The sequence below is a fragment of the Girardinichthys multiradiatus genome, chromosome 18 (genome assembly GCF_021462225.1).
Source record: "Girardinichthys multiradiatus isolate DD_20200921_A chromosome 18, DD_fGirMul_XY1, whole genome shotgun sequence".
NCBI classification, from domain to species: domain Eukaryota; kingdom Metazoa; phylum Chordata; class Actinopteri; order Cyprinodontiformes; family Goodeidae; genus Girardinichthys; species Girardinichthys multiradiatus.
This window is the reverse complement of record NC_061810.1, coordinates 18,030,532-18,055,999: the sequence shown is the minus strand read 5'-3', so window position 1 is coordinate 18,055,999 and position 25,468 is coordinate 18,030,532. Positions and strand designations below refer to the sequence as shown.

The 25,468-nt window shown below is 40.7% G+C and overlaps 2 protein-coding genes across 6 annotated transcripts in view; one reads left to right on the top strand and one right to left on the bottom strand.

Moving 5' to 3' along the window:
• gmps (guanine monophosphate synthase) overlaps positions 1 to 9,688 on the bottom strand; it is a 13,951-nt gene extending 4,263 nt beyond the window's left edge. Inside the window, exons 1-12 of the mRNA XM_047392033.1 lie at positions 9,429 to 9,688; positions 7,275 to 7,447; positions 7,042 to 7,156; positions 6,780 to 6,877; positions 6,069 to 6,172; positions 5,676 to 5,869; positions 5,126 to 5,291; positions 2,661 to 2,812; positions 2,360 to 2,533; positions 1,927 to 2,032; positions 1,582 to 1,697; positions 888 to 1,013 (exon numbers count right to left, since the gene is read on the bottom strand). Of these exons, the coding sequence (XP_047247989.1) occupies positions 888 to 1,013; positions 1,582 to 1,697; positions 1,927 to 2,032; positions 2,360 to 2,533; positions 2,661 to 2,812; positions 5,126 to 5,291; positions 5,676 to 5,869; positions 6,069 to 6,172; positions 6,780 to 6,877; positions 7,042 to 7,156; positions 7,275 to 7,447; positions 9,429 to 9,455 (1,551 nt within the window). The 5' untranslated portion in view covers positions 9,456 to 9,688. The remainder of the gene's footprint in view (positions 1 to 887; positions 1,014 to 1,581; positions 1,698 to 1,926; positions 2,033 to 2,359; positions 2,534 to 2,660; positions 2,813 to 5,125; positions 5,292 to 5,675; positions 5,870 to 6,068; positions 6,173 to 6,779; positions 6,878 to 7,041; positions 7,157 to 7,274; positions 7,448 to 9,428) is intronic.
• On the top strand, positions 8,421 to 25,468 carry slc33a1 (solute carrier family 33 member 1). 5 transcript variants are annotated; one of them, XM_047392035.1, is made up of 11 exons: positions 8,421 to 8,709; positions 13,353 to 13,424; positions 13,505 to 13,628; positions 16,119 to 16,570; positions 16,669 to 16,822; positions 17,083 to 17,278; positions 18,266 to 18,465; positions 18,559 to 18,743; positions 18,834 to 18,951; positions 20,623 to 20,838; positions 20,928 to 25,468. In XM_047392035.1, the coding sequence occupies exons 3-11, from the start codon at positions 13,608 to 13,610 to the stop codon at positions 21,093 to 21,095; spliced, it is 1,710 nt and encodes a 569-aa protein (XP_047247991.1). In that variant the 5' UTR covers positions 8,421 to 8,709; positions 13,353 to 13,424; positions 13,505 to 13,607; the 3' UTR covers positions 21,096 to 25,468. The 5 variants fall into 5 exon arrangements, with proteins under 5 accessions (XP_047247991.1, XP_047247992.1, XP_047247993.1 ...); XM_047392036.1 differs by having other exon boundaries at positions 8,566 to 8,641; XM_047392037.1 differs by lacking the exon at positions 8,421 to 8,709 and adding an exon at positions 12,832 to 12,848.

Here is a 25,468-nt window from a genome sequence, read left to right as displayed (position 1 = left end):
TAAACGTAATGAAAAAAACGTGGTGGTTTTGTGTGAGTGTGTCTTGTGGTTGACAAGTAAATTACAGTCTCAGCCCAGCAAGAGAGAAACAGCTGGCGACAGACACTGCATCAGAGTGACTGTCTGAAAAACTTTTATTCTTCCCACATTTGTGCAACAGCTGACCTCTCCTGAACCAACAAGCTGTTTCTGGGTTAAGAATGAAAGATTTCTGTTGATTTGATGTTTAAAAGGGTAAACGGTTTTTAGAACCGGAAATCTTGTCATTCAAACCAGATAAGTAATTTAATAGAAGTATTATATACTATATATATATTTATATATATATATATATTAGCTTTCTGACACAAAAAGGAACCACCGAAGCCACACTTGACTAAAACAAAAAAATAACCATCTATTTGGATGACAATTTAATGTCTGCAGCCTCAAAGAAAGACTCATCTTTGTTATATACCAAAGCAACAGATTGTTTTCTTGACAAAAAATTACTTTTTATGGGAATATGGTCTTTATTGGAAATACAGTAAAGGAAGGAGTGAGGAATTGGCCTAAAAAGTGAGATCTGCCGGGTAATTAAAAAAAGTCTGAGAACCAATGATTTAAAGGAAGGAAAAACTCAAAGCTGAAGGATCGTTCCATGGCTCTACCAGAGTCAGCAGCCAGACCATCGAGGTAACCCTGTGTTTTTTTTTTAGTACGAAGTCTCTCAGGTAAGAAAATGTATTCAACTGAAAATGACTCTTTGTAACAATTATGATGAATGCAAGTGTAGACCAGAGGTTGGCAAGTTCAGCCTTAATGCCCCCGATTCAATAACCAAATAAAAGTTTTGAATTATTAAGAACTGAAGAAAAAGTTTTAATATTTTTGATGTTCTGGCTTACCTGGACACCAACAGTTTTGATGGGCAGCAGGAAGGCATTAAGTGAATGAAGGCTGGTGATCTGCATGAGCTTTTCTTCCTCTTCATCTGATATGCATGACTTAACTCTCTGGAGCAAGGCATGAGGCTGGAAGGGAAGGAAACACAGGAAGGTTGAATGTGACGAAATGAAGAAACACTTTAACTGAGTAAATAATTTTTACTTCAGATGTTTAAAAGTGTTTAATGATATTGTTGGGTGAATTCTCAATTTAAGCTCACTTTTCAGGATGAAAAACTACATATTAGTGACATGTCTTGTGTGACTAATCAACCAGCAGAAGCATATTATTTCAAAAGCACCCAGATAAATAACAAAGGTCTTCACCTTTGTTGAGTTTTTTACAGAAATGTCCTAGATGATGCATTTTCCCTTTTAAAAAGCAACAGGAAATTGTTATCATTACATAGTAGAAATGAGCCCATACGCTAAACATTTCAGCAGTAGTTCGAGATGTCTGATCGGAATAATAAAAGAACCTAAGTTATCAGACACTAGGCTTGATTTAGATGGATCTATGGCTGATTTTATACAGAATGTAGACACTTAAGAGCAAACTGTCCTATAAAACTGGGTGATAGTTATTGTTGTATTCTCATGCATTACGAACAAAAAGACTGACAAGAAAACACTTAATTCTGAATCTCTCACTGACCTTTTTGACACTTGCAGAAAAATCTGTGACGATTTTGAGGATGTTGTTTGTTTCAGCAAAATCCTTACAAATATAAGGCTCCTCAGCACAAATCACTCTGATGGACAAACCAGGCCCTACAGAAAAAAAAAAAACAATGGTTGTGTATTCTGGTAAAAACAATAGTAATGTTTAACACGGTGCCAGCTTTGAGAATCAGCAGGTGTTTACATAATTGAAGAGAGGAAAAAACAATAAGCCAACAATAGCGGAAAGGATTAAAATACTGTATCAGCCAGCACTGTATTCATTAAAATAATGTTGCATGTATAGTGACAGTGAAGGCATGTGCGTATAATTACTTACCGGGAAAAGGATGCCGACAGACAATCTCCTCTGGCAGGCCTAGTTCTCTCCCCAGAGCTCTCACCTCATCTTTATGGAAATCCTTCAAAGGTTCAATTACTTTTCCCTGGATGGCAACAAATGGGTTCAGCTTTCTCACATATTTGTAGACTTATACTAAAGGACTTAGCAAGTCAAACTAATGCATGAAAAAAAGTCAGCAAATATCTGCAAAATAACCAGCAGAATCCATGTGTTTATTTATATTGTGCTGATTATAAATGTATGAGCAGGCAAGACCTTCTATAAAATACTATCTATAAACAGGTTTCAAACTGTTTGTTTTTTAATTACATGAAATGAAATCCAACTTCTATTCAGTAGATAACGAGAGTACACACACACTCCAGCTGGTCTGAGTTAGTTCAGGCCAGGAGTTTGTGTGAACAGGTACCTCATCTCTGAGCTTGCGGATGAGCTCGGTGTCGTTGTGGTGTGTTTTGATGACCTCTGCCTTTCCGCTGGCAATATGAGAGGCACTCTCAATGAGATCAGGCCGCAGGGTGCCCTGCGCCAAGAAAACCTCTTCTGGGTTAAGGTTCATTTCTCCAAGTACTTCATTAGCCACCTGTGAAGTGACGCAAAGTAGGATTGAAGGGTGAACTAATGGATTAGAGGCAAATAATAATTTATAACTGTAACAGCAAAAATGTTAAGAGTTTTGAACGAGGAATTCTCAAATAGCTGCTACTGACTTTTACAAATGTGTCTCCGATAATCTTCCTTTTTTCCTCAGGATTGGTGGTCATATTCAAGGTCTTGCTGATGCGTTTCCGTGGCGTCCTGTCCTCCTCAGAGATGGGAAGAGTTGTTGTCCCATTGTAAAAGGTGTGAGCTGCATTTACCACTAAAAAAAACAACAACATACTGACGGTAAAAACGTATATAACAAACAGTACTGTGTTTATGTAACTCGCACGTGCATCTCAAAAATGTAAACATCTGTTTTTCCAGTAATTCAATTAAAAGTGTAACGGTTTCTAATTTAGGACAATTATGGTTTACCTCACATTATGTTTCTAAGAATATGTGAATATTACATAAGACTAATCAAAAATTATTTTTAATAGATGGCCATGCTATCGTCTACGCAATCAAAGGGGAAGGGGATGGCTTGACCGTCGTCTATCAGTCACTGCCACTTTACACGAGGAGGGCAACCCTCAACATTCTCACTTCCGCTAATGAAAGCCTCTGCTGCTGATGTGGATCCCAGCTGCGGTTATCAGTTACTGTGGGAGACAGCGAGGGGCAAAAAGAAACGCTGAGAAAACTACTGAATGTGTCAAAAGTGTGGAATCATTTCAATTGAACAGAAAAGAAAACGGTGCAGTGCCTCTTCTTCAAAACTGAATTAGCATTTCAAAATAACCCATCCTTAAAGCTGCAACACCTAAACAGGAAACATCCGCCTCTATCCCTCTGTGTCAAATCGTGACTAAGTTGTTTATTATCAACTCGTGCTTTGAAATCACACCAGAAAGATGTATTTTACTGACAGAACACTTCCATTAACAAGAGATCTGCAGAACGAGACCACTCCTGTGTGCGAGAAAGATATTTCTTCTGGTATTTTATGGTGGTTGGCCAACCTACTATAAAGTTGCATTAGCGCCACCAACTGGACTGTGGACAGGAAATTAACAGAAACAAAACCTAGATTCTTTCTAATAGATCTGAGTTTTTCAAAAATGAGATCACATAAGATTTTATTTAAATTATATTAACAGCAAAAACATTTTCAATTGTGTAGTTAATATTTAGTTTATTCAGTGCTTCTTCAAGCTGTCCTTTCTGCCTCATATGCGTTACATTCCATGAAAACATGCTGTACAGATTCAGACAAATTGCATTGATCACAGTGACTTTTTTATTGAATTATAAGTTTCGGTTTTGTCTTCACGTGGAGGCCCAGCCAGATACAGTTAATTTGCATTAAAGTGACAGAGCCCTCAAACAGCTCATTCTGAAAAGAGCTCAAAGGGGGAACTGAGGAGGTGAAATCTCATTATCTTTTGTATAGCACATAGACCTAACCCAAATGTTCAAAATGAAGTATAACAGGTCACCTTTAAGCCCATTTTGATTTTTGTTAAAAAGGATCAGCAAAACAGAGTCGGACCTGTTCCCTGTGCATGTTGGACTCCGGTAGGGCTGCCCTTTGTCACCGGTCCTGTTCATAACTTTTATGGACAGGATTTCTAGGTGCAGCCAAGGGTCGGAGGGGGTCTGGTGTGGGGACCAGAGGATTTCGTCTCTTCTTTTTGCAGATGACGTGGTCCTGCTGGCCCCCTCTAGCCAAGACCTACAGCATGCACTGGGGCGGTTCGCAGCCGAGTGTGAAGCGGCTGGGATGAAGATCAGCTCCTCCAAGTCTGAGGCCATGGTACTCGACCGGAAAAGGGTGGCTTGTCCTCTTCAGGTTGGAGGGGAGTTCCTGCCTCAAGTAGAGGAATTCAAGTAAGTATCTCGGGGTCTTGATCAAGAGTGAGGGAAAAATGGAGCGGGAGATCGACAGACGGATCGGTGCGGCTGCCACAGTAATGGGGGCGCTGTGCCAGTCCGTTGTGGTGAAGAGAGAGCTGAGCCGAAAAGCAAAGCTCTCAATTTACAGGTCAGTCTACGTTCCTACCCTCACCTATGGCCATGAACTTTGGGTCATGACCGAAAGAACGAGATCCCGGATACAAGCGGCTGAGATGAGCTTCCTCTGTAGGGTGGCCGGGCACTCCCTTAGAGATAGGGTGAGGAGCTCGGCCATCCGGGAGGAGCTTGGAGTAGAGCCGCTGCTCCTCCTCATAGTGAGGAGCCAGTTGAGGTAGCTCGGACTTCTATACCGGATGCCTCCTGGACGCCTTCCTTGGGAGGTGTTCCAGGCACGTCCCACCGGGAGGAGGCCCAGGGGACGCTGGAGGGACTATGTCTCTCAGCTGGCCTGGGAACGCCTTGGGCTCCCCCTGGAGGAACTGGAAGAGGTGTCTGGAGAGAGGGACGTCTGGGCGTCTCTGCTGAGTCTGCTGCCCCCGCGACCCGGTCCCGGATAAGCGGAAGACGACGAGTACGAGGATCAGCAAAACATTTCTGGAGGTTTCATATAGAAGCTCCAAATACAAATATGTCAGCAGAAACTACAAAAAAAAACTAGTAGCTCTTTCCCTACCTTTGAGTTTAATCCCCAGCTTGGTGAGGGCCTCCTCCACACTCTGACTTTCTCTCTTCCTCATAAAGCCGTTGTCGATGTGAACTGCTATCACCTGCTCCTGGTTTAGAGCTTTGTTCAGGAGAGCAGTGCAAACTGTTGAGTCGACCCCACCACTCAGTAGCACCTGTGGATACCAAAAAAAACTGTACCTTTAAAAGGCTACATTATAATCTGTTAGACCACGATTAACATGTCATTAGTTTAATGTTATTTAAAGCAACTAATCATTTAGCTTAATATTTACTAGAGACAAAGTCTTGTTTCCATTTGTTGGCAGGCTGAAAACCACAGAGTACGCTGTGTTAAAGTGTAATCTGAAAGTTCTCGGACTTCTTCCACAATCTATGATTGAATTTTAAGCAGAAGGAATTTAAATACTGCTACTAATCTCTAAACATCTGCTACTGTAACCACCTCCTAATCAGCACCCTATAGTTTTTTTTTTGTTTTTTTTAAAGAAATTAAGAGAAACATTATTTTTCCTCCAACTTTAAGCAGTGTCACTTACCAGAACTTTAGATGCACCCACTTTTTCTCTGATTTCATTGATGCAAACCTGCTGGCGGTTGTGTACGGTGAAGTTACTTGTACAGCCCGCAATCTCAAACAGGAAGTTCCGCAGCATCTCCATGCCTCGCTCCGTTAGGTCAACCTCAGGGTGAAACTGTGTTCCATACAGCTTCTTCTGTTCATTAGCGATCCCTGGAAGGTTGGAAATCACAACCTGTGTTACTCATGAGGCACACTGGAATATAACTGCTATAATATACAAAATGACAAAGTATAAGCTTTTTTTAAATAGGACCGGTGTTTTTACATGCATATGGGTTTCTATATAGGACAACAATACAGTGTTCAATTGTGCAAACTTTGGGCAAAGGTTATCTTGAATACTCCTCACCAGCAATGATGTTTCCTGACCGGGCCACCACTTTAAATCCATCAGCCACTTTATCCACACTGTCACCATGGGTCAGCAGCACTAGTTCCTCCTTCTGAAGGCCTCTGATAAGACCCACGCAGGCGTCAAAGGAAGATAGGAAGTGTTTGTGAATAAGTTGTGTGATAGTTAATGTGTACCACCAGTTTTTGAGATAAGAGAATAGAATAGCAATACATTTGATGTTTTTACCATAATATGACTAAACTGAAACTATCCAAATGTTCTCATAAAAAAAAAAACTCATTATATGTAGGCTTGTTTAACAGTAACAAAAGAGAACTAACCACAGAACGCAATATACAGATGTTTTGTTTGAGAAAGTGGATCTTCCTTACAAAGAGGAAATAATGAAGTGTAAAGCAGTCAATATGGCTTTTAAGAGATCATGTAAAGCTAAACATAACTAAATAAGTAAGTCTGCAATATAATTAAGCACTTAAAGCAGAATAAAACATGAAATAAGCTGCTGCAAACCAAGAGAAGCATTTAAATGAAAAGAAAGAAAAAGGGTACATTTTATAATAAATAACCTTCGTACAAATGTTTTGGCAATTATTATGTTTTGCCTACATCCACAAAATATAATGTATTTCATATATTCAGGTATGGAATCAATCAAATCCTGCAAGTACACTTCAGACAGTCTGTATATAAAAGTCTCCATAATACCTGAAAAGGGAGCATGTGTTGTCCAGAGCAATGTTGAACACTCCATCCTCCCTCACGCTCTTTTTGTGGACTGTACCACCGAAAACTTTATTCATCATCTAAAGCAAACACACACAAATGTCAGAGTTAATAATTATACACAGGCACAAGAAATGTGCTTGAAATACAGTAAATCATCTCAGAGAGTAGAAGTAATATTCCTGTTCCCTTTCTTAAAAATAGGCAAATGACAGCTTGAAGTACAAAGCATGGATATAGGTACCTGCATCCCATAGCAAATCCCAAGGACTGGCTTTCCTATGGTAAATATGGCTGGGTCAAACCAGGGAGCATCTTCTGCATACACAGAGGCTGGACCTCCTGAAATAATGATTGCTCTGAGGAGTGAAAGAGAGAGAAACAATCATACAACACAGAACAATAAAGCACCTCCACAGAACAACATAGAAAAAGAACAAAAGCTATAAAATAAAACCACTTTTATCCCTTTCTCACCTGTAACCCTGTTCTCTGATTGCAAAGGCTGGGGTCTCTAAAGGGAGAATTTCTGAGCGGACACACAGCTCCCGCACCCGTCTGTCAATCACCTTCCCATATTGTGCTCCTGCATCCAGGATCGCCACCGCCCCCTCGCATGATCCATTCTGCTCTGAGGTGCTGATTCCCAGCTATGGATGAACAGGTACACAGAAATATTGTCATACTGATAAAACTCCATCTGCTTTGTGTCTTTACAAAGAAAAAACATATGCCAGTTATTATAAATATACAAACTTAAAACTGAATTGTTAGTAGTATGTTGGTAGCTTTGCAAGAGAGGCAGCATAAGGAAGCCAATTTCTCCAGAACTTTTCTAAGCTCCAACTTGTGGAAAATATTACTCGATAATAGGCGTACCGTGATTCTGAACATGTGAGCAACTACATAGACAGACAGGCACTCTTTTAAAACGTGCTGCAACCATTCAGAAAATCACATGAAACCTCAATTTAGTCAAGGGTTATTAGCTAGATCAGCTTCCTAAACGGACATTTTGGCACTGGGAACAAGGAGCCAAAAGAGGTAGAGGGGCTACAATGTTCATCCAAAACTAGGATTTCAGGCAGGGATGTTTCTAGAGAAAAAGGCAATGACCGCAAAAATAAACAAAATGACAAAGAATAGGAAAAACTCAACATATTACAATTCTGGTTATGATGCAATATCGAAGGCTTTAAAACATCCCACAGAGCATTGTTCTGTCATCTGAATGGCGCTCCATCGAAACCGGCAAGTTAGGCAAGGATAACAATAAGGTGGAGAAGTATTCAATAGGCCTATGGTAACTCTGGATCATCAGTAGTCTCACTTAAAGTTTGCCACAGGAAAAGGAGAGGAAGCAGCAAACAAATGGAAGCAGGTGATCTGGTTGGATGTAAACCAAAACGTTTTAGCCTGCATGCAAAAAGCTATGAGTGGTGGAAAACCCAACGCTTCAACCTGATAAACACCAGCCACACTGTGAAACATGGTGGTGGCAGCATCATGCTGTGGGGAGCCTTTTTGTAAGACATGGACAGGGTAGTTGGTCAGAGTTTGTGTTGGTGCATCCCATAAAATCTTTAGTAAAAGACACTAGTTTGTGGTTGTAACATGGCAATATGGGAAAAAGCTCAAGGACTACGACTAGTTAAAGTGGTATTTAGCTGTTAAAATTGACCAATGGCATGTTTCCCTCTAGGATTTTGACACAAGTTAGGGTTTGCTTATTTGTTTTTTGGCAAGTGTGGTCTAGTGTGACAAACACACTTCAGCTGAGGACCTACAGAGATTGGAGTGCCAGCCGATCAATGTTCAACAACAAAACAGATTCGTGAACAGCGGTAGGTTTAGAAACATGATCCACGTGTATTACCTTTTTAGTTGTTCCTCAACGACGTTTTTATCTAAGGTTAGTATCCACAGAAGCAATAATGAAAGGAGGTGTAGGAAAAGTACATACCAGATCAACTGCTAACATCGCTGTAGTAGTCAGTGTTATTTTTAAGTTTGCTTAAACTAGCTTATGCAGAATGTTAGCAAACTGCCAGTTAACCGACGTTACTTATAGCTTAAACTGTGTGACAGTAGTCTTGTAAAGAAAAGGAGTCTGCCACAAGTTAACGTTTTAGTTCCTAAACAGACCCAATGGGTAAAATATACCATTATTACTATGTTAACGGTGCGGTCCTAACAAATTCTGCCAGGCTAAAGGGTGCTAGCAAAGCACCAATGTAGCGTGCTAGCAAGAGAAGAATTCGTAGTACGGAGCGCTAGCTTGCTAGCAGCACGGTTAACAGAGCTATGCTAAAACCCACGTCCCGCTCCGAGGTGTAGGGACCCACTAGACGAAGACGCTAATGGGAAAAATATGAGACAGACTTCATTGATGTCAGATATCCCTGATATATCGCGCGTTGCTGGTTAGCAGCTATGAGCAACATGCAAACGTGAAACTGCAACAGGCACTAACTGCTCCTCCACGGGGCTGTTGGGAACATGCTGACTAACTTTCCTCCCCTTGAGGTGCACAGAGGCCGTCTCTAAACCGCGGGCACTGCAGCTTTCGACATCAAGTCACCTGGGCCACTCGGTACTAGAGCCTCGGCGCCGAGTTTCCTATCCACTGACCTTGCTGTCTCCGTTGCACAGAGCCATGGGGGACTGCCGCCGTGCTCAGTGTCGAAAGCTCTCCCCTTCGCGTCGCTGTCCCAGGTCTCACACTGAAAGAGGGCTGCTGGTTAGCTCCTAGATCAGCACGCCGACTACTGTTGGAGAGGCAGACTGTGCTGAAGGTCTACAGAAGCAGCTATTTCTCCTCCTCCGGATGGGGAATGAATGTTCGCGGTGGAACCAGACTAAACAGACCGTGTCTCATGGGTGGAGCGCAAAATGAAACTCAATAGATAGTAAAGGGGGATAGTGGTCCCTAGAGGGCTGGGCTTACTGCATTTGACTCAGCCTACAGTCATTTTATTTGTAATAACTTAAAAAATAAAATGTAGATTTATTTTTCTTGGGACATCTGCCTACTAGTATTTTGTGAATACAAATGAAGGAAGCCAGGGAGGGTTTATATACGGTATGCCTTAAGTGTAAATGCAGTTATAAATACTTTATAATGTGTAGACTACAGATGTTTTATTTTTTAAATTGTACCACCATACAGGACAAATACATCGTCATAATAATAAAATTAAACATTTTATATAATTTAAAATTTTTTGCATCATGTTGAAGCAAAAAAGTATATTTTGCAATGAATTATTTAAACCAATAAATTCATATTCTTGTGGAACTCTTCATTTTCGGATTACCGCGAAACAAGTAACTGAAATACCCACTGAAATGTTTGACCTTTTCCATGTTACAACCTCAAACCTTAATGCATTTTATTAGGATTTTGTATAAAAACACCAACACAACGTACTGCATAATTTGAAGTGGTAGGAAAATTGTTGAAAAAGAGCCACAGGAAGTCCTGTTTAAACTTTACCACAAGCCATGCATGGGACACGGCAAGCATGTCGAAGCAGGTGCTCTGGTCAGAGGAGTTTAAAATTGAAGTGTGTGGCCTACATGCAGAAGTATATGTGTGGCAGAAAATAACACTAAACCATCAACACTTTATGTGGATGCTTTTCTTCAAGATGAGATTGACCGGTAAATTGAGAGCTTCACTTTTTGACTCATCTCTCTCTTCACCACAACAGACTGGTACAGCGCCCGCATCACTGCTGACGCAGCACCAATCCATCTATCGATCTCCCGCTCCATTTTTCCCTCATTCATGAACAAGTGCCCAAGATACTTGAACTCCATTTGAGGCAGGACCCCCTCCGGCTCAAGACCATGGCCTCAGACTTGGAGGCACTGATTCCCATCCCGGCCGCTTCACACTCGGCCATGAACTGCTCCAGTGAGAGCTGTAGATCACGAGCTGATGAAGCCAATAGGACCACATCATCTGCAAAAATCTGAGATGCAATCCAAAGACTACCAAAACAGATCCCCTCAACATCTTGGCTGTGTCTAGAAATTCTGTCCATAAAAGTTATGAACAGAATCGGTGACAAAGGGCAACCTTGGCGGAGTCTTGCCCTCACCAGAAACGAGTCCGACTTACTACCGGCAATGCGGACAAGGCTCTGACACCGGTTATACAGGGACCTAACAGCCCGTGTCAAAGGACCTGGTACCCCATACTCCCAGAGTACCCCCCACATGATTCCTCGAGGGACACGGTTGAACGCCTTCTCCAAGTCCACAAAGCACACGTAGACTGGTTGGGCGAACTCCCATGCACCCTCCAGGACCCTGCTGAGGGTACAGAGCTGGCCCAGTGTTCCACTGCCAGGAGAAAAACCACACTGCTCTTCCTCAATCCGAGGTTCGACTATCCGACGGACCCTCCTCTCCAGAACCCCTGAATAGACCTTACCAGGGAGGCTTAAGAGTGTGACTCCCCTATAGTTGGAAGACATTCTACGGTCCCCCTTTTTGAATAGGGGGACCACCACCCCAGTCTCCCAACCCAGTGGAACTGCCCCCGATGTCCACGCGATGCTGCAGAGTTGTGTTATCCAACACAACCCTACAACATCCAGAGCCTTAAGGAACTCCGGGCGAATCCCATCCACCCCGGGGCCTTGCCTACCTCCCTAAAACGGGTGGATGGTGGACCAGAATCGCCTCAAAGCCATACGGAAGTCATTTTCCATGGCCTCTCCGAACTCCTCCTATGCCTGAGTTTTTCCCTCAGCAAGCACCCACGCCGCATGCTGCTTGGACTGCCAGTACCCATCAGCTGCTTCCGAAGTCCCACAGGCCAAAAAGACCCGATAGGACTCTTTCTTCAGCCTGACAGCATCCCTCACCGCCGGTGTCCACTAGCAGGTTCGAGGATAGCCGCCACGACAGGCACCAACAACCTTGCAACCACAGCTCCGGTAAGCCGCCTCGGCAATGAAGGCTCGGTACATGGCCCATTGGACTCAATGTCCCCTACCTCCCCCGGAACGTGTTTGAAGCTCTCCTGGAGATGGGATTTGAAGCTTCGCCTCACAGGAGACTCTCCCAGGCGTTCCCAGCAGACCATCAAGATTCATTTGGGTCTGCCAGGTCTGACTGGCATCCTCCACACTATCGGAGCAAGCTCACCACCAGTTAGTGGTCAGTGGAAAGCTCCGCTCACCCCTCTTCACCCGAATGTCCAAGACATGCGGCTGCAGATCAGATGACGTGACGACAAAGTCGATCATCGAACTGCGGCCTAGGGTGTCCTGGTGCCAAGAGCACATACTATGAACACCCTTATGCTTAAACATGGTGTTAGTTATGGACAATCCATGACGAGCACAGAAGTCCAATAACAAAACAACTCGGGTACAGAACGGGAGGTGTTCCCTCGCCTGGACACGGGTCACCGGGGCCCCACTCTGGAGCAAGGCCTGGAGGTAGGGCACGCTGGCGAGAACCCGGCCGGGCCGAAATGTGAGTCCCCCTTCCAATGGGCTCACCACCCGTGGGAGGAGCCAAAGGGGTCGGGTGCAATGTGTTATGGGTGGCGGCTGAAGGCGGAGACCTTGGTGGTCTCATCCTCGGCTGCAGAAGCTGTCACATACAAATACAATAAAACACATTGAAGTTTGTTGTTGTAACACAAGAAAATGGGAGATAGCTCAATTCTTGGCAAGTGAAGCCTTCAGGACAATTTTATGTACACTTTACTGCTGCAATATGTAACCATAGTGCCTTTAGACTGCAAACTGTCAGGCTACATCAAGTATGTGAGAGGTTTCTACTGTACTCTAACAGGTCTGCTGAACTGTTTATCATTTTTAGGAGAGTAAATTCTAACAAATGTTACTTTCACGTTCATTATATTTGTCATTTTTGATATTATTTTTGTGTCGTGATAATTTACACGTACATGTAGAAAAACTTTTTGCTCTGAGGACCTCTCAGCCTGTTATGTCTTATATGTTAAAGAGAAATGTCACAGGAAAGATCTACATTCCAACAGAGAGAGAAGGTGCCATCCACTTCATGGTACAAACATTTTTTGTCTTTAGTTGCTTTTTTACTTGTTTTAAAAAAGAACATAGAAAACATAACAAAACCTAAACTGATGGCATGAGGATTTTTTTAGAAAGTAGGTAATACTTTTCAGTTTATTTTGCAAATTTTAGAAAATCTGTCCGTAATCAAATGCCAAACAAGGCGGAAACATCAGCTGTTATATGTGATGATAGCAGCCCCATCATGTGGCACATTTACTAAACAACACTTTGAAACTGATGGCCATCTTTATTAGCAATCAGAAGTCCCTGAACCCTTGTTTATGGTTCATTTTAAAGTCTAAGCCGTCACAAAGCAACGCTGTTATTCATATACCAGATCTGTATCTGTCTCTCTTAAATCCCAACATTTTCCCCTTGGATCAAAAGTACTTTGACACATAAGCTGTGTGCGTTAAGCATTGATGTAGCTATGAGATGCTTTTCAATCTTCTGCTCAGTCTGGATGTGTGTTTTTTGTTGTTGTTTTTTTTAGGCTCATTTTGATTTCTCAAAAGGAAGCTGAAATGTGTGCTCATCTGATCTTGAAGAGTGAATCCCCACATAGGTACTTTCCACAGAGCTAATGCAAATTAGATTATATGGAGCGAAAATGTTTTTTTAAACATGTTTTTTTAACTCATGCAGGGATATTATCCAAGTGCAAGGATGATATCAAACAAACAAGTGGTTTCCAACATTAGCCAATGAGGATCAAAACGTCCCCAGATTCATTGAATCTGTTTGCATTATGGACGGTGGAAGACCTAGGGTCAGTTGGCTTTCTTATGTTATATACATGTTTATTCAAGCAACATTTGTCTTTACAATCCATGTTTCCTGGAAAAGATTTGAAGTTGTTCTTGGAAAATAAAGATTTTAAATTTTGTTGCATTTTAGGATCCATGGCTATTCTGGAAATGATTTTATAGAAAATGTTTGCAGGGTGGAGATACACCAGTACGAAAGATGGACAGATAAATAATTCCACTTATTATATAATGATTTAAGTGGAGTTCGTTAGGAAGCCTCCCTTCTGCTCAGAGACTGACATATATCTCAGTTGGTGGTTTTAATGGCAGCTTTACGGTGACCCTTTCATCACATGCTGTGAGACTCAAATATGCCTGTGTTGTCACATGTTTGCTGTTGGGATAAGCAACTTCACATGGCCTCACACCAACCCACAAGGCAGAGCATGTCGTTATTCATTACCTCCTTATTTAATGTGGGGTCATGGGTACATCACAACCCTAAATAAGATAGGAGGACATACAGACTGCTTAGAATCAAATCACAAAATAGTATTTAATCACTATGACTCAGCAACGCCTAGATTAACCAAGAGATAGTTTCAAATACTGCCAAATGTGAATAGAAAGAGATCACTGTGCAATAAATATTTTTTAGTTTAACGGTTCTGAAGTAGAGTTGCAGTCAACTAATATGGGACGACAAGGAATGAGTTGCTTTTTATGGTCTCACATGGGGGTTCTTTTTGGGTGACCTGGCTTGCTATTTGTCAGGATTCTAGCTTTCACCAGCTCCCCCGCGACCCACTATGGAATAAGCGGTAGAAAATGACTGACTGACTGACTAGCTTTCAATGAAAAATCCCAGTCTGAGTAAAAACTGTGGCCAAAAAAATAGGGCACAATATGGATAAGGGGAAAAAATATTTCAATTGCCTTCATTTTACATGGCAGTTCGAATTAAATCACTGTCAATGCTCTGTGACCACTTGGTCTTCATCAGGGTCATTATCTATTTTAATTTAACAACCTGAAACAAACAAACAACCCTCACCCAATCAATAAAATCCATACTGTTCAAAACAAGAAATGTCATTGCAACAGGAAACAAAAAGACAGAAAGAAAGAAATAATAAAATAAAAAAATGAAAACTACATTTAGAAATAGTATGAATGAGTGTGTGCATAGTTGTTTGTGTGTTGCCCTGCGATGGACTGGCGACCTGTCCAGGGTGTGCCCCGCCTCTCGCCCATAGACTGCTGGAGATAGGCACCAGCTTCCCCGTGACCCACTATGGAATAAACAGTAGAAAATGACTGACTGACTAAAATTTAGAAATAAAAAAAGAAAAGAAAAATCTAATTAAGGAAAAATCTTCCATGCCATGTCTTGTTTTCCACCTTAATCATTAACATTATTCAGGCGATATTATAATGTAGTTATTATTATTTAATATCTCTGTAAAGCCATTTATTTAAATACTATTTATTGTTATTATTATTGATTTATTACTATAAACATAAATGCAAAGAAGAACAAACAATAAAAAACTATAATATAAATATTACTACTATTAATAATATTTCAAATTCAATTAATAGTAAAAATTCTAAACAACAAATTGAGCTTTGTGTCTGTGGTGGTCATGATTTTATTTCCACAGCACATTACTAATTAATTTATTGATTTCATTTGTTTATTGAGTTATTTCTTTCTTTTTACTTTAGGGGAGGCATGTCTGGGTTTTATGCTTCCTTTCTTAGTAAAAATAATTTTATGGAAAATTCTTTTTTTTTTTTGTTGCTTCTGAAGCTGAACCTCGTGCAGTGACGTTTTCAGACACGTCAGCTAAAGGTGTCCGGACACATTTCCGTGCTGCACACGAGACTCTTCCTGGCTGCCCTGTGTTTTTGTTCACCGATTTATTGTTAAGTTAAACGGTAGCCTCGTTATTTCTGCTGTTCATTTCCTCTGTTAGGATGTTACCTCATCTTTTAGCCGAACAGACGTGTGAAACAAGCCGCTGATTGGCTCATTAATTCCGCTGATTGTGTTTGTCTCTGGTTTGGCATGCTCTCATCACCAGGTATGCATGAACCCATCTATTGCTTTTCTTTTTTTCCTTTTATGCATGTTTTTTTGCGTGTCTGTGGATTTATTCTGGTTGTCCAATATAATTTGCTTTGAAACGACACCAAGGTAACAGCAGCAAATGTAACATTCTGTTAATTTTTCTCTTTCGTTTATAATTAAACTTCCTGTGTGATGTTTTCTTGTCGTTTTCTGTACTATATAACCTTTTAATGATTTTTGACACACCTTCAATCAAAACTGCTTCTTAATATTTTTCTTGCTTGCCATAATTTACCAATGGAAATTAAACTAAGGCATATTTGCTGTAGACATAGTTTATTTACACAGAGGTCCTCCAAGAAAAAAACTAAAAAAAAAAGACTTTGTTGAGACTGAATATATCTGTTTCATTTATATTTCTTCTTTCTTTCTGCAGATTTATTGTGGGCACAGCAGGTTTGATGCCCTCAGCTCCATAATGGAGGCCTCAGATTTGACCACACGCTGGAACGGGCGGCAGAGGAGAACAGCAGGTGCCTCCACCCTGCCTGAGCACTCCGGGTTCATGGACAGAGGAGAGACGAGCTCTCCTGAGCCTGATATGGAAGAGGAGGCAGATCGCCTCATTAGGAACTCAGAGGCCAGGAGACGTCACCGGGTCCGGCCTGGGATCCGCGGCGAACTGGGAAATATATTACTTCTCCTGTTCCTCTATGTGCTGCAGGGGATTCCCTTGGGACTGGCTGGCAGCGTCCCCCTGATCCTACAGAGCAAGAGTGTCAGCTACAAAGACCAAGCCTTCTTCAGCTTCGTCTTTTGGCCGTTCAGTCTAAAGCTTTTCTGGGCACCGTTGGTGGATGCCCTGTATCTCAGCAGGTTTGGGAGAAGGTAAGAAAGAAACCCAAGTAGGGATGATACTCATATATGCCTGTTGTGGTTTTGTTATTGTCTCTATGCTGTTGCCCATCTCTCATGTGTTTCTGCAGGAAGTCGTGGCTGGTGCCTACTCAGTACCTGCTGGGCCTGTTCATGCTCTACCTTTCTGCAACAGTCAACTCGCTGCTGCAAAGTGAGAAGGGACCCAATGTGGTAATGCTCACTGCGGTCTTCTTCATGCTTGCCTTCCTGGCAGCCACACAGGTAACCATTAATAAGGGTTCAGTGCCTTGCAAAAGAATTTAACTTTTTCACGCTACATTCACAAACTTTAATGGATTTTACGTGACGAACCAAACCAAAATAGTACATAATCACAAAATAAAAGGGAAAGGACATAATGTGTAACTTTGTGTTTTTCTGTCACAAAAAGCAATCAAATGAGAACAAATGTGATGTGGTATAAATGCACTAGAAAGACAAATGCATTCACATCTTCTTATTCCTCTGTGTCTGTGTGCTAGGATATAGCTGTGGATGGCTGGGCTCTGACCATGTTATCCAGAGAAAATGTGGGCTATGCATCTACCTGCAACTCCGTAGGCCAGACGGCTGGCTACTTCCTGGGGAATGTGCTCTTTCTGGCTCTGGAGTCTCCTGAATTTTGCAACAAGTACCTCAGATTAGTGCCCAAAGACACAGGCATCGTCACATTGCCAGGTACAATGGGTCTCATAAGTGTACACACCTCTGTCAAATTCCTAGGTGTTTGTGATAAGTGATGTCAAAATGTTTAATGTTTCGTGTATAATTTAAATGAATGAACAAACAAATCTGTTAGGGGGTAATAAAAATAAAAAAAAAGGCTGCTATTACGTGGTTGCATAAGGGGGCACACCCTTAAACTAGTGCTTAAACCACCTTTTGACTCAATTTCAACATCTATTCTTTTTTGGTAAACACCTATCATCAATTATGGCGAACCAGATTTAAATGAAATAAAACTCAGCCCAAGGATGCAGACATGTTGCAAAGGATCAAAGTAATCTCATTTTACAAAGGCACCAGAGAGGAGAAGACTACCTGACTATTCCACACAGGGAAGGCAGACAAGAATAATTGGAAAGAATGTAAAGCAACGGTGACATTATTTAACCTGGACCTATCTCCAAAATTGATGCTAAAGTGAAAGTTGGCCATGAAAGCAGCCAAGAAGGAGTTTATTCCCTCTCCTTCTGTAAAGCTCTGCACAACCGCTCCAGCGGTTGAAGACACCGACACCTATTCTTATTCCAAGCAAAAATCTGAGAGGTTTGGAGAAGTGGGCTAATATTACCAGATCAAGATGCATTAGACCCCTACAAAAGAGCCCTGCAGGTCATGAATTAAAAGTGGGTTTGGCAAAGTACGCTTATGCAACCTAGGTTGTTACAGCCTTTTTTTATATTTTCATATTTTTCTCTTATAAGTCTGGTTGTGTTTCAGGTACATTTGTGCAAGATGTGTGTCTCATTAAAGCTGGAAATAGTTTTAAATGTTTTTTATGGTCTCATTGTTTTGTGCCACAGAAACCTGGGATTGTAGAATGTTTTAAAATTTTGAGAGCCACTGTGTTCCTTAATCGTTTAGATGAATGAGATGTGTTTTTGTTATTATTAATAGATTTCAGCTGTTGATTAAAGTCAATCTTTTGTTCTTCTGCTGCAGATTTTTTGTTTTTTTGGGGGGTGATGTTTCTAGTTTCCACCACACTGGTGGCCATCTTAAAAAGGGAAAACGATCAAGGCAGGGGGAGGAGAAACGTCCCTGAAGAGACTCAGGGCGTCATGGAAACCTACAAGCTCCTGTTCTCAATCGTCAAGATGCCCACAGTGTTCACCTTTTGCTCCCTGCTCCTCACAGCTAAAGTACACACCTGTTTAAAGAAAGATTATTGGTGTTTTCTGTAGCTGATGAACATTCTTCGCGAAAAATATCGTACTGTCTTGTTTTTGCTTTAGATCGGGTTCTCTGCAGCAGATGCTGTTACAGGTCTGAAGCTGGTGGAAGCTGGAGTCCCCAAAGAGCAGCTGGCACTCCTGGCGGTGCCCATGGTGCCCTTGCAGATCCTTTTGCCAGTGGTCATCAGCAGATACACGGCAGGGCCCCGACCCCTTGACGTCTTTTACAAAGCATTCCCGTTCAGGTAGGGGCTCCCGCAGACGCAAACACCAACTCCCTCTGTGTTTGTACGCAATGACGAAGTAACCTAGCAGAGTCCTGTTCTGTTTTGCAGGTTGCTTATTGGGCTTCAATACGCTCTGCTGGTATGGTGGACCCCCAGTGTGAAGCAAGAAGGAGGATACCCATTTTACTATTATGCCATAGTCTTGGTCAGCTATGCATTGCATCAGGTTTGGTGTTTTCTTTTTGCCTCTGTTGTTATCTCTTGGCTTCTGCTTCTAGTTCAGACCACAAGCTGTCCTGCTATCTGGCTCTTAACTTCACAACTACCAAATTCCATCTGGAAAATGGTGACTAACTTCCTTCACAGTGTGTTTTTACAACTTTCTGAAACGTGGTCAAATAAAGCACAGGTTGTTTACAGACTCATTTTAGGAAAGGTTTAGCTTTTTATTTGCAACCTCTGAGGTGGGTACATCTGGGTACACTTTATCCTTCTATCATCTTCTCTAACTTCTGTTTTTGGACCCTAAATGCAGTTCTAAAAATGACTCTTGCATAGTTTAAGTGCTAACAGTTGTGTCTATAGTTTTCACAATTTCATTGGGTACAAATTCAAATCAAAAAGCCAGTTTAAGAGAAATCATTTCTCTTCTCATGTTTCGGTTTTCTTCTTCTCCTTCAGTGGGGTTTGAACTTGTAAACGGTCTGCATGGTTTCAAAGAGAACATCAAAAGGGTTAGGAAATATTTCACTGAGGTTGCTGCTCCTATAATTGCCTTAATTGCCTCATTGGTGAACGGCATTTTTTCATGAGACACATGCATTCTGTAGTGCCTTGGACCGGTACTACAGACTGCACAATCAGTCAGATCAGATGATCGAAGGCAATAATAATGTAATGTAATAGTAGATGTATGAGAAAAAGTTATGTTTTCTACGAGTGTGGTTTAAAGTTTCTGGGCTTATAGCAATGCTTTTTTAACCTTTTTGAGGTGGCAGGATGATACATTGAGCTACTTCAATAGACTTTAACAACATGGATTTGGTGCACACATCATTAGAAATGATTGTAGATTTTCTTCAATCAGCACATGGCCAAATATATGCATTCAACTGAAGTTTTAGAGAAATGTAGCCTTCAACAAGCTTCTCGTATGAATCTGTCTGTATATTAGATTAGGCTTCTTATCAGAAATGGTTTCATTTAAGATGGTTGGTGAAACACCAATGTAGTGCAGTGAGTTTAGCACCAACATGTACTGAGAGGCTCCTGAACAAGAAAGCAGTGCCTGTTTCAGAATCAACATCAAGTGTGGCAGAAATCTACAGCTGGACAAGCTAAGCGGTTCTCCAGAAATGTTTTCTGGTCAGATGGAGATATTTGAACAACAGTAAAAAGAGGAATATTTGAAAGTGTCAGCATAAGACTTTTAAACCTAAGAGCACTTTACCACCTGTCAAGCACAGTAGTGGCACTTCTAGATGTACTGCTTCGTGGGGCAAGGTGTATGGAATGATAAAGATGGAGGTCTACCTTCAAATACTTCTACTTTACTTCTAGTCAACAGCTATGTGGTTGAGACTTTGCTATGACTGGGTTCTGCAACAGGGCAAGGATCCCAAACACAAGGTTAAATCAGGCTAATATTAATGGTCTAGAATGGCCCTGACCTCAACCTGACTGAAATTCAGTGGACTATGTGTTAAAATCAGGTCAGTGCTTTTAAAACTAACTTGATTAAGTGAGCTCTACCATTTCTGATTGGAAAAGTTGTCACGTTCAAATGCAGTTTAACACAATAATGAGTGTATGCAAACATCTGACTTCTGGCAGTAACATACTTAAACAGCTTGTTGGACTGTGGATACGTTTATGAAATCATTAGTTTTGTCTCTAGGTGGCGCTGTACAGCATGTATGTTGCCTGCATGGCCTTCCATGCCAAAGTGAGTGACCCCCTCATAGGCGGGACCTACATGACCCTGCTGAACACGGTCACCAACCTGGGAGGAAACTGGCCCTCCACCGTGGCTCTGTGGATGGTTGACCCCCTGACCTCTAAGGAATGCCAGGGGGCTGTCGGCCAGAGCTGCAGCTCATCGCTAGAGGCAGGGGTGAGTGGAACATGAGAGAGGAGAAAAATCACACCGTGTGTTTTTATTTAGAAAGTAGTAACCGCCACACCCCCTTTTTTCTTCTCTAGTTGTGTGTTAAGGAAGGAGGCATTTGTGTGACCACTCTGGACGGATACTACGTGGAGTCTGTGGTTTGCGTCGTGATCGGTTTACTCTGGTGGGTGTGGCTGGGGAAGAAGATGAGGCAGCTGCAGGAGCAGAGCCCCGCGGCCTGGAGATGCAGAGTAAACCAGTGACACGAATCCTACAGATGTTTAGTAGTGAGCGCACCTTCATACTCTGCTCCAAAACCAGCTGGACTCACTGTCATATAACCCACTTCTTTTTTCTCTGGTCTGGCTTTTAGCTGCCAGACCAAGGAGACATTTACCATTAAACATGGCAATTTAATGTACCCACAAATGAAGCAAGCCACCACTGCTGTCTTTTTATAAAAACAAAAGGAGCTGTTACCACTATTATCATTTTTTAAAGCATCCTGGTAGGTTTTTTTTGACCATGTTGTGCTACTTCAACTAAACCAAACAGAGGCTGGGTCAAAGAACATGTGGAAATACTTTTTAGGTTTGTTTTTTTTTTTACCTGGATTGGGAACTTTAGTTTTCGACCTACAAAGAACCCAAAAGGTTCTTTGAATGAAATCCTAAACGTTGTTTTATGAGTTTCAACATTTCAAGTTCTGACTTATCTACCTTTCTTGTTACCATCTGCCTTACATGAAAGGCATATTCACAAAACAGATGCACTAATCCTAACTCAAAGCACATGTGAGGATATATTTTCATGTACTGTACGTCTCAGATTGTGGGCCTGTACTATGAAGCAGGACAAGTATCTGGGTAAGGGAAGTTCAGAGGGACTGTACCTGTATTTATCATGCTATTCAAAAACAGTTTGAGCAATAAGATATGGCCACATATCAATGTTTTAAAAAAGAACATGGAAAGCAAACGAATATCTGCAGTATGTGGATATCTCTTCTCTTTATTGTTCAGAGGAATAAAATAACTCATCTCCTATAGTGTAAAAATTTTCTGGATTAGATGAAAATTTGTTTGCACTTTCATATCAATCTTATAAGTTCAAGAAGAAGTAGTTTTAGAGTTGCACCGATCAGGCTTTTTCTGGCCAATGCCGATTTGTGCTTTTCTTTGAGGTCCGACCTGCCAGTTTTTGTTTTTTCTTTAATGATTTTAATGCATAAAAAAAGAAAAAGTTATTTAAAAAGATGTAGTTTAACAGAAATTAAAGGAATTACAAGCTCATCCCCTTATGTGTCAAATAATGGGCCTTTAAATAAAAAAAAAAGGTGCATCAGTATATGCTGTTGGTTAATGAGTTTATAGCCCAAAAATAGCTGAAGTTTTGATGCATTTAATGAAAAGAAAAAAATGTTTTGATTATTTCTTACATTTGTTTTCAGCATTTGATCTGCTGATCAAGAGAAAATTGTCTGATTCCAATTATGGCCAGTTGATCGGTACATCTCTAAACGTTTTAAATCCTGGCTGGCAGAAAATTCACTTAGACTAGGAAGGCCTGATATTAGAAAAAATTGCAATGATGATGCTGATATATACGGCAATGCCGTTATTAGTTGCATTAAATCCACATTAACTCCACTCCTCTGTTTCCCGCTCCTGGCCACTATAATCAGGCATGGTTATCTACTGCATTAAAGCTCCATCAAACAGGCTGAATACCTTATTGCCATAAAACTTTCTTATCTACGACACTTGAAATACTTTAGCCGACAATTGCTGCATTCCAGTCATCAGTGATATCACCATTGTGATGGCCATATATTCATGATATATTGTGTTGCCCCAACTTGGACATTTACTATAGGGGCAATGACTGTTTACAACTGTTTTTATGTTGTTGTTTTCTTTCTTTTTTGTCTGATGCAAACAGATTAAAACAGCTAATATTGCTACTGACTGAATAAGACTAAAAGGAGCCTCTAGAGCAGATGCATACATTTTAATAAAATTAGTTATATACAATCAGATCTATAGCTGCTTTTATCATGTTGCTGCATATTAACAAGCTCAGAAATGTACACAAATAATTAGCACACCATACTTCTGTCAGTTTTTCTTCCTACTTGTTACTCTAAAAATAAATAGATCTTTGATGGCGAAAGGTGTTGTGATCCCAACTCAGGCCGTTAAACAAATTAGTGGCAGTGTTGTGAGATATGACAGTGAAAGTAATGTAGAGTAGGATAAACCCGAGCCTGCTTCATAGTATGTCGCCCAACAAAATGTTTCTGGTTTAATTTAAACTAATGCGTAAAGCCAACTTCTTTCATGATTGATCTACTCAGACCTTTTTATCTTTTACGTTATAATTGTTTTTATTCGGTTAAACTGTGCCTTGTTTAAGGTCTTCACAAAAAAAAAACGTTCAGAGCCAACACTTGAAAAATGAAGTCAGGTTATACTACCACCACATGGCAGAGATGTAGTACTGATAAGCACTCATGGTACAGTAAATATAATGAAGATCAGTAGGCTTTGCAGCACACAGCAGCTTTAATCCTTCAGCTGTCTCTATTCATCACTGGGAGTCTGTGTTTCCTAAAGAAGAAATTCATTTGCACTTTGTAGCCCAAAAATCGTTGTCTTCTATGGTGAAATGAATGAAGAGACCTAAAATATGTTTAGTTTAACAAGATGTTGGTCAGTATATTGGTTTAAGACTTTTTTAGTACTTGAAATTTAGAAAAATCTTCTTTTTGTATTCCATTAATGCAGCTTTCGCGAGCTTGTTGGCCGTATTGTAACTGCATATTACTGCCATGCATAAATGCAGGAAAAACAATTAACATCTGTTTAGTCTGTTTAGATCACGGACATCATATTAACAGCAGCCATGAGGGAGGAACAGCCAGCTGCGAGTTATAGTTTTGTCTGTATGATGGTTACCAAAATTCCTATAAAATATATAGTAGATGGATTTGGTTCTTGCTGTTGACTATAATATATGCACTGAAGCAAATGCAAATATAATCTACATCTCAGTCAAATGGCAGAGGTGCATCTAGATAATGTTGTGCACTTGAACTGTTTAAACTGTTTTTGTTTGCTCAGACAACAGGAAATGAATGTGCTGGAATCCTTTATATTGGACATTAAACTCAACTCACAGCATCTTGATGAGAAACTTTGTTGCGGATCGTCACCCACTGAGAAATGTTTGGCATTGACATGACACTGATTTACTTTGACACTGTACTTCAGGTAGTGGGAGACTACTTTGAGCCTGTTGCAAAACATTAGTTTCTTAAGATTTTGTTATATTATTTGATTCTTTATTTTGAGAATATATATTTTTGAAATATTGCACATCATTTGTTTACTGCGATTCCATTTACCATGTCATGTAAACAGGGTTCCTGGATATTTTCTGTTTTAAACTCCCAACTAACTCCCAACCGACACACTAACCCAGTTTTTGGCCAAATAAATTGAGATAAAGGCTTTCCAAAGTGATTTTTTTATACTACGCACTTTGGTTACTATTTATCGATGTAAAATGGACAAGGATAATCCATGAAGTAGTGGCGTACTTTGTGCATGCTCACTATTGCTTTTTGCATTAGAAAATACCGTAACAGCGGAGTTATTATGGGTGTTTCCACATCTGTCTCCTTTTCTCCTGACTGTAAACCTCAAACGTGATGAACAAGTTAGTAAACGAGAGAAAACGGTAACCTGTGCAAAGGAAACCATTTTTGAAGAACCACGAACATTGCTTTTGAATGATTTGTCTTTGAGATGTAAAGGCATTAAATTTAGATGTTAAATATTTTGGTTTTTATTGTCAGTATTTCAGTCTACAGATGGATATTCTCTCTAAAAATGTATCCAACTAATGAAACCACGGCATCAAAGTAATAGCCTTCTCAGTAAACGTTTGGATCATTGTGGGTATCTCAATTGAAGCATTTACTGTATTGTTTTCATTAAAGGTTTCTACTTTATTTCTATATTCCCAAAACCAAGAAAATCAAACCCAATCATCGCCTGAGGAATGACGGCGGTGGGTTCTCGTATCAAAGACTTATGTTTTACACTGGAGGCCTAATTTCAGTTGGATGGAAGAAAGTGATAGTGCAACATTTAATTTACATTTAGTGTAGAAAACATTTTTGAAACATAAAGTCTAAATTTGCTACTAAATCTGAGCCTAGTTCTGCTCTAGATTATTTCCTATTTAAAGGGAGTCATTTCCTCCCACTGTTCGCCACATGCTCACTCAGGAGGAGAGATTGCTGCAAAGTCAATGTCTCTATGGAGTCAATGACCAGATTAAATGAATTGTATTAGACCTAGGAACCAACTGGAATGTATGTTAGTAGACTTTATGGTTAATGTATTTGATCAAATATTTCTGGACAGTGATTGGACCAGCTTGTCTTGTAAAGTGCCTTGAGATGACTTTTGTTGTGAATGTGTGAAATTGCACAATATAAAGTGAACAGAATTAAAAGCAAATTCCATGTTTAACAAGACCAGGAAGGAACCCTGTTTAAATAAAAGGATGGTTGAGAGTGATTCAATATTGAGATCTCAAACATTTGTAATTAAAAACATGCACATCA

What these genes read in the sequence shown, in the direction of transcription:
- slc33a1 (XM_047392035.1), top strand. Translation starts at nt 13,608, where the DNA reads ATGGACGGTGGAAGACCTAGG. An exon ending in CTCAGCAGGTTTGGGAGAAG is followed by an intron (nt 16,571 to 16,668) that starts GTAAGAAAGAAA and finishes GTGTTTCTGCAG; the next exon opens with GAAGTCGTGGCTGGTGCCTA. An exon ending in TCAGCTATGCATTGCATCAG is followed by an intron (nt 18,952 to 20,622) that starts GTTTGGTGTTTT and finishes TTTTGTCTCTAG; the next exon opens with GTGGCGCTGTACAGCATGTA.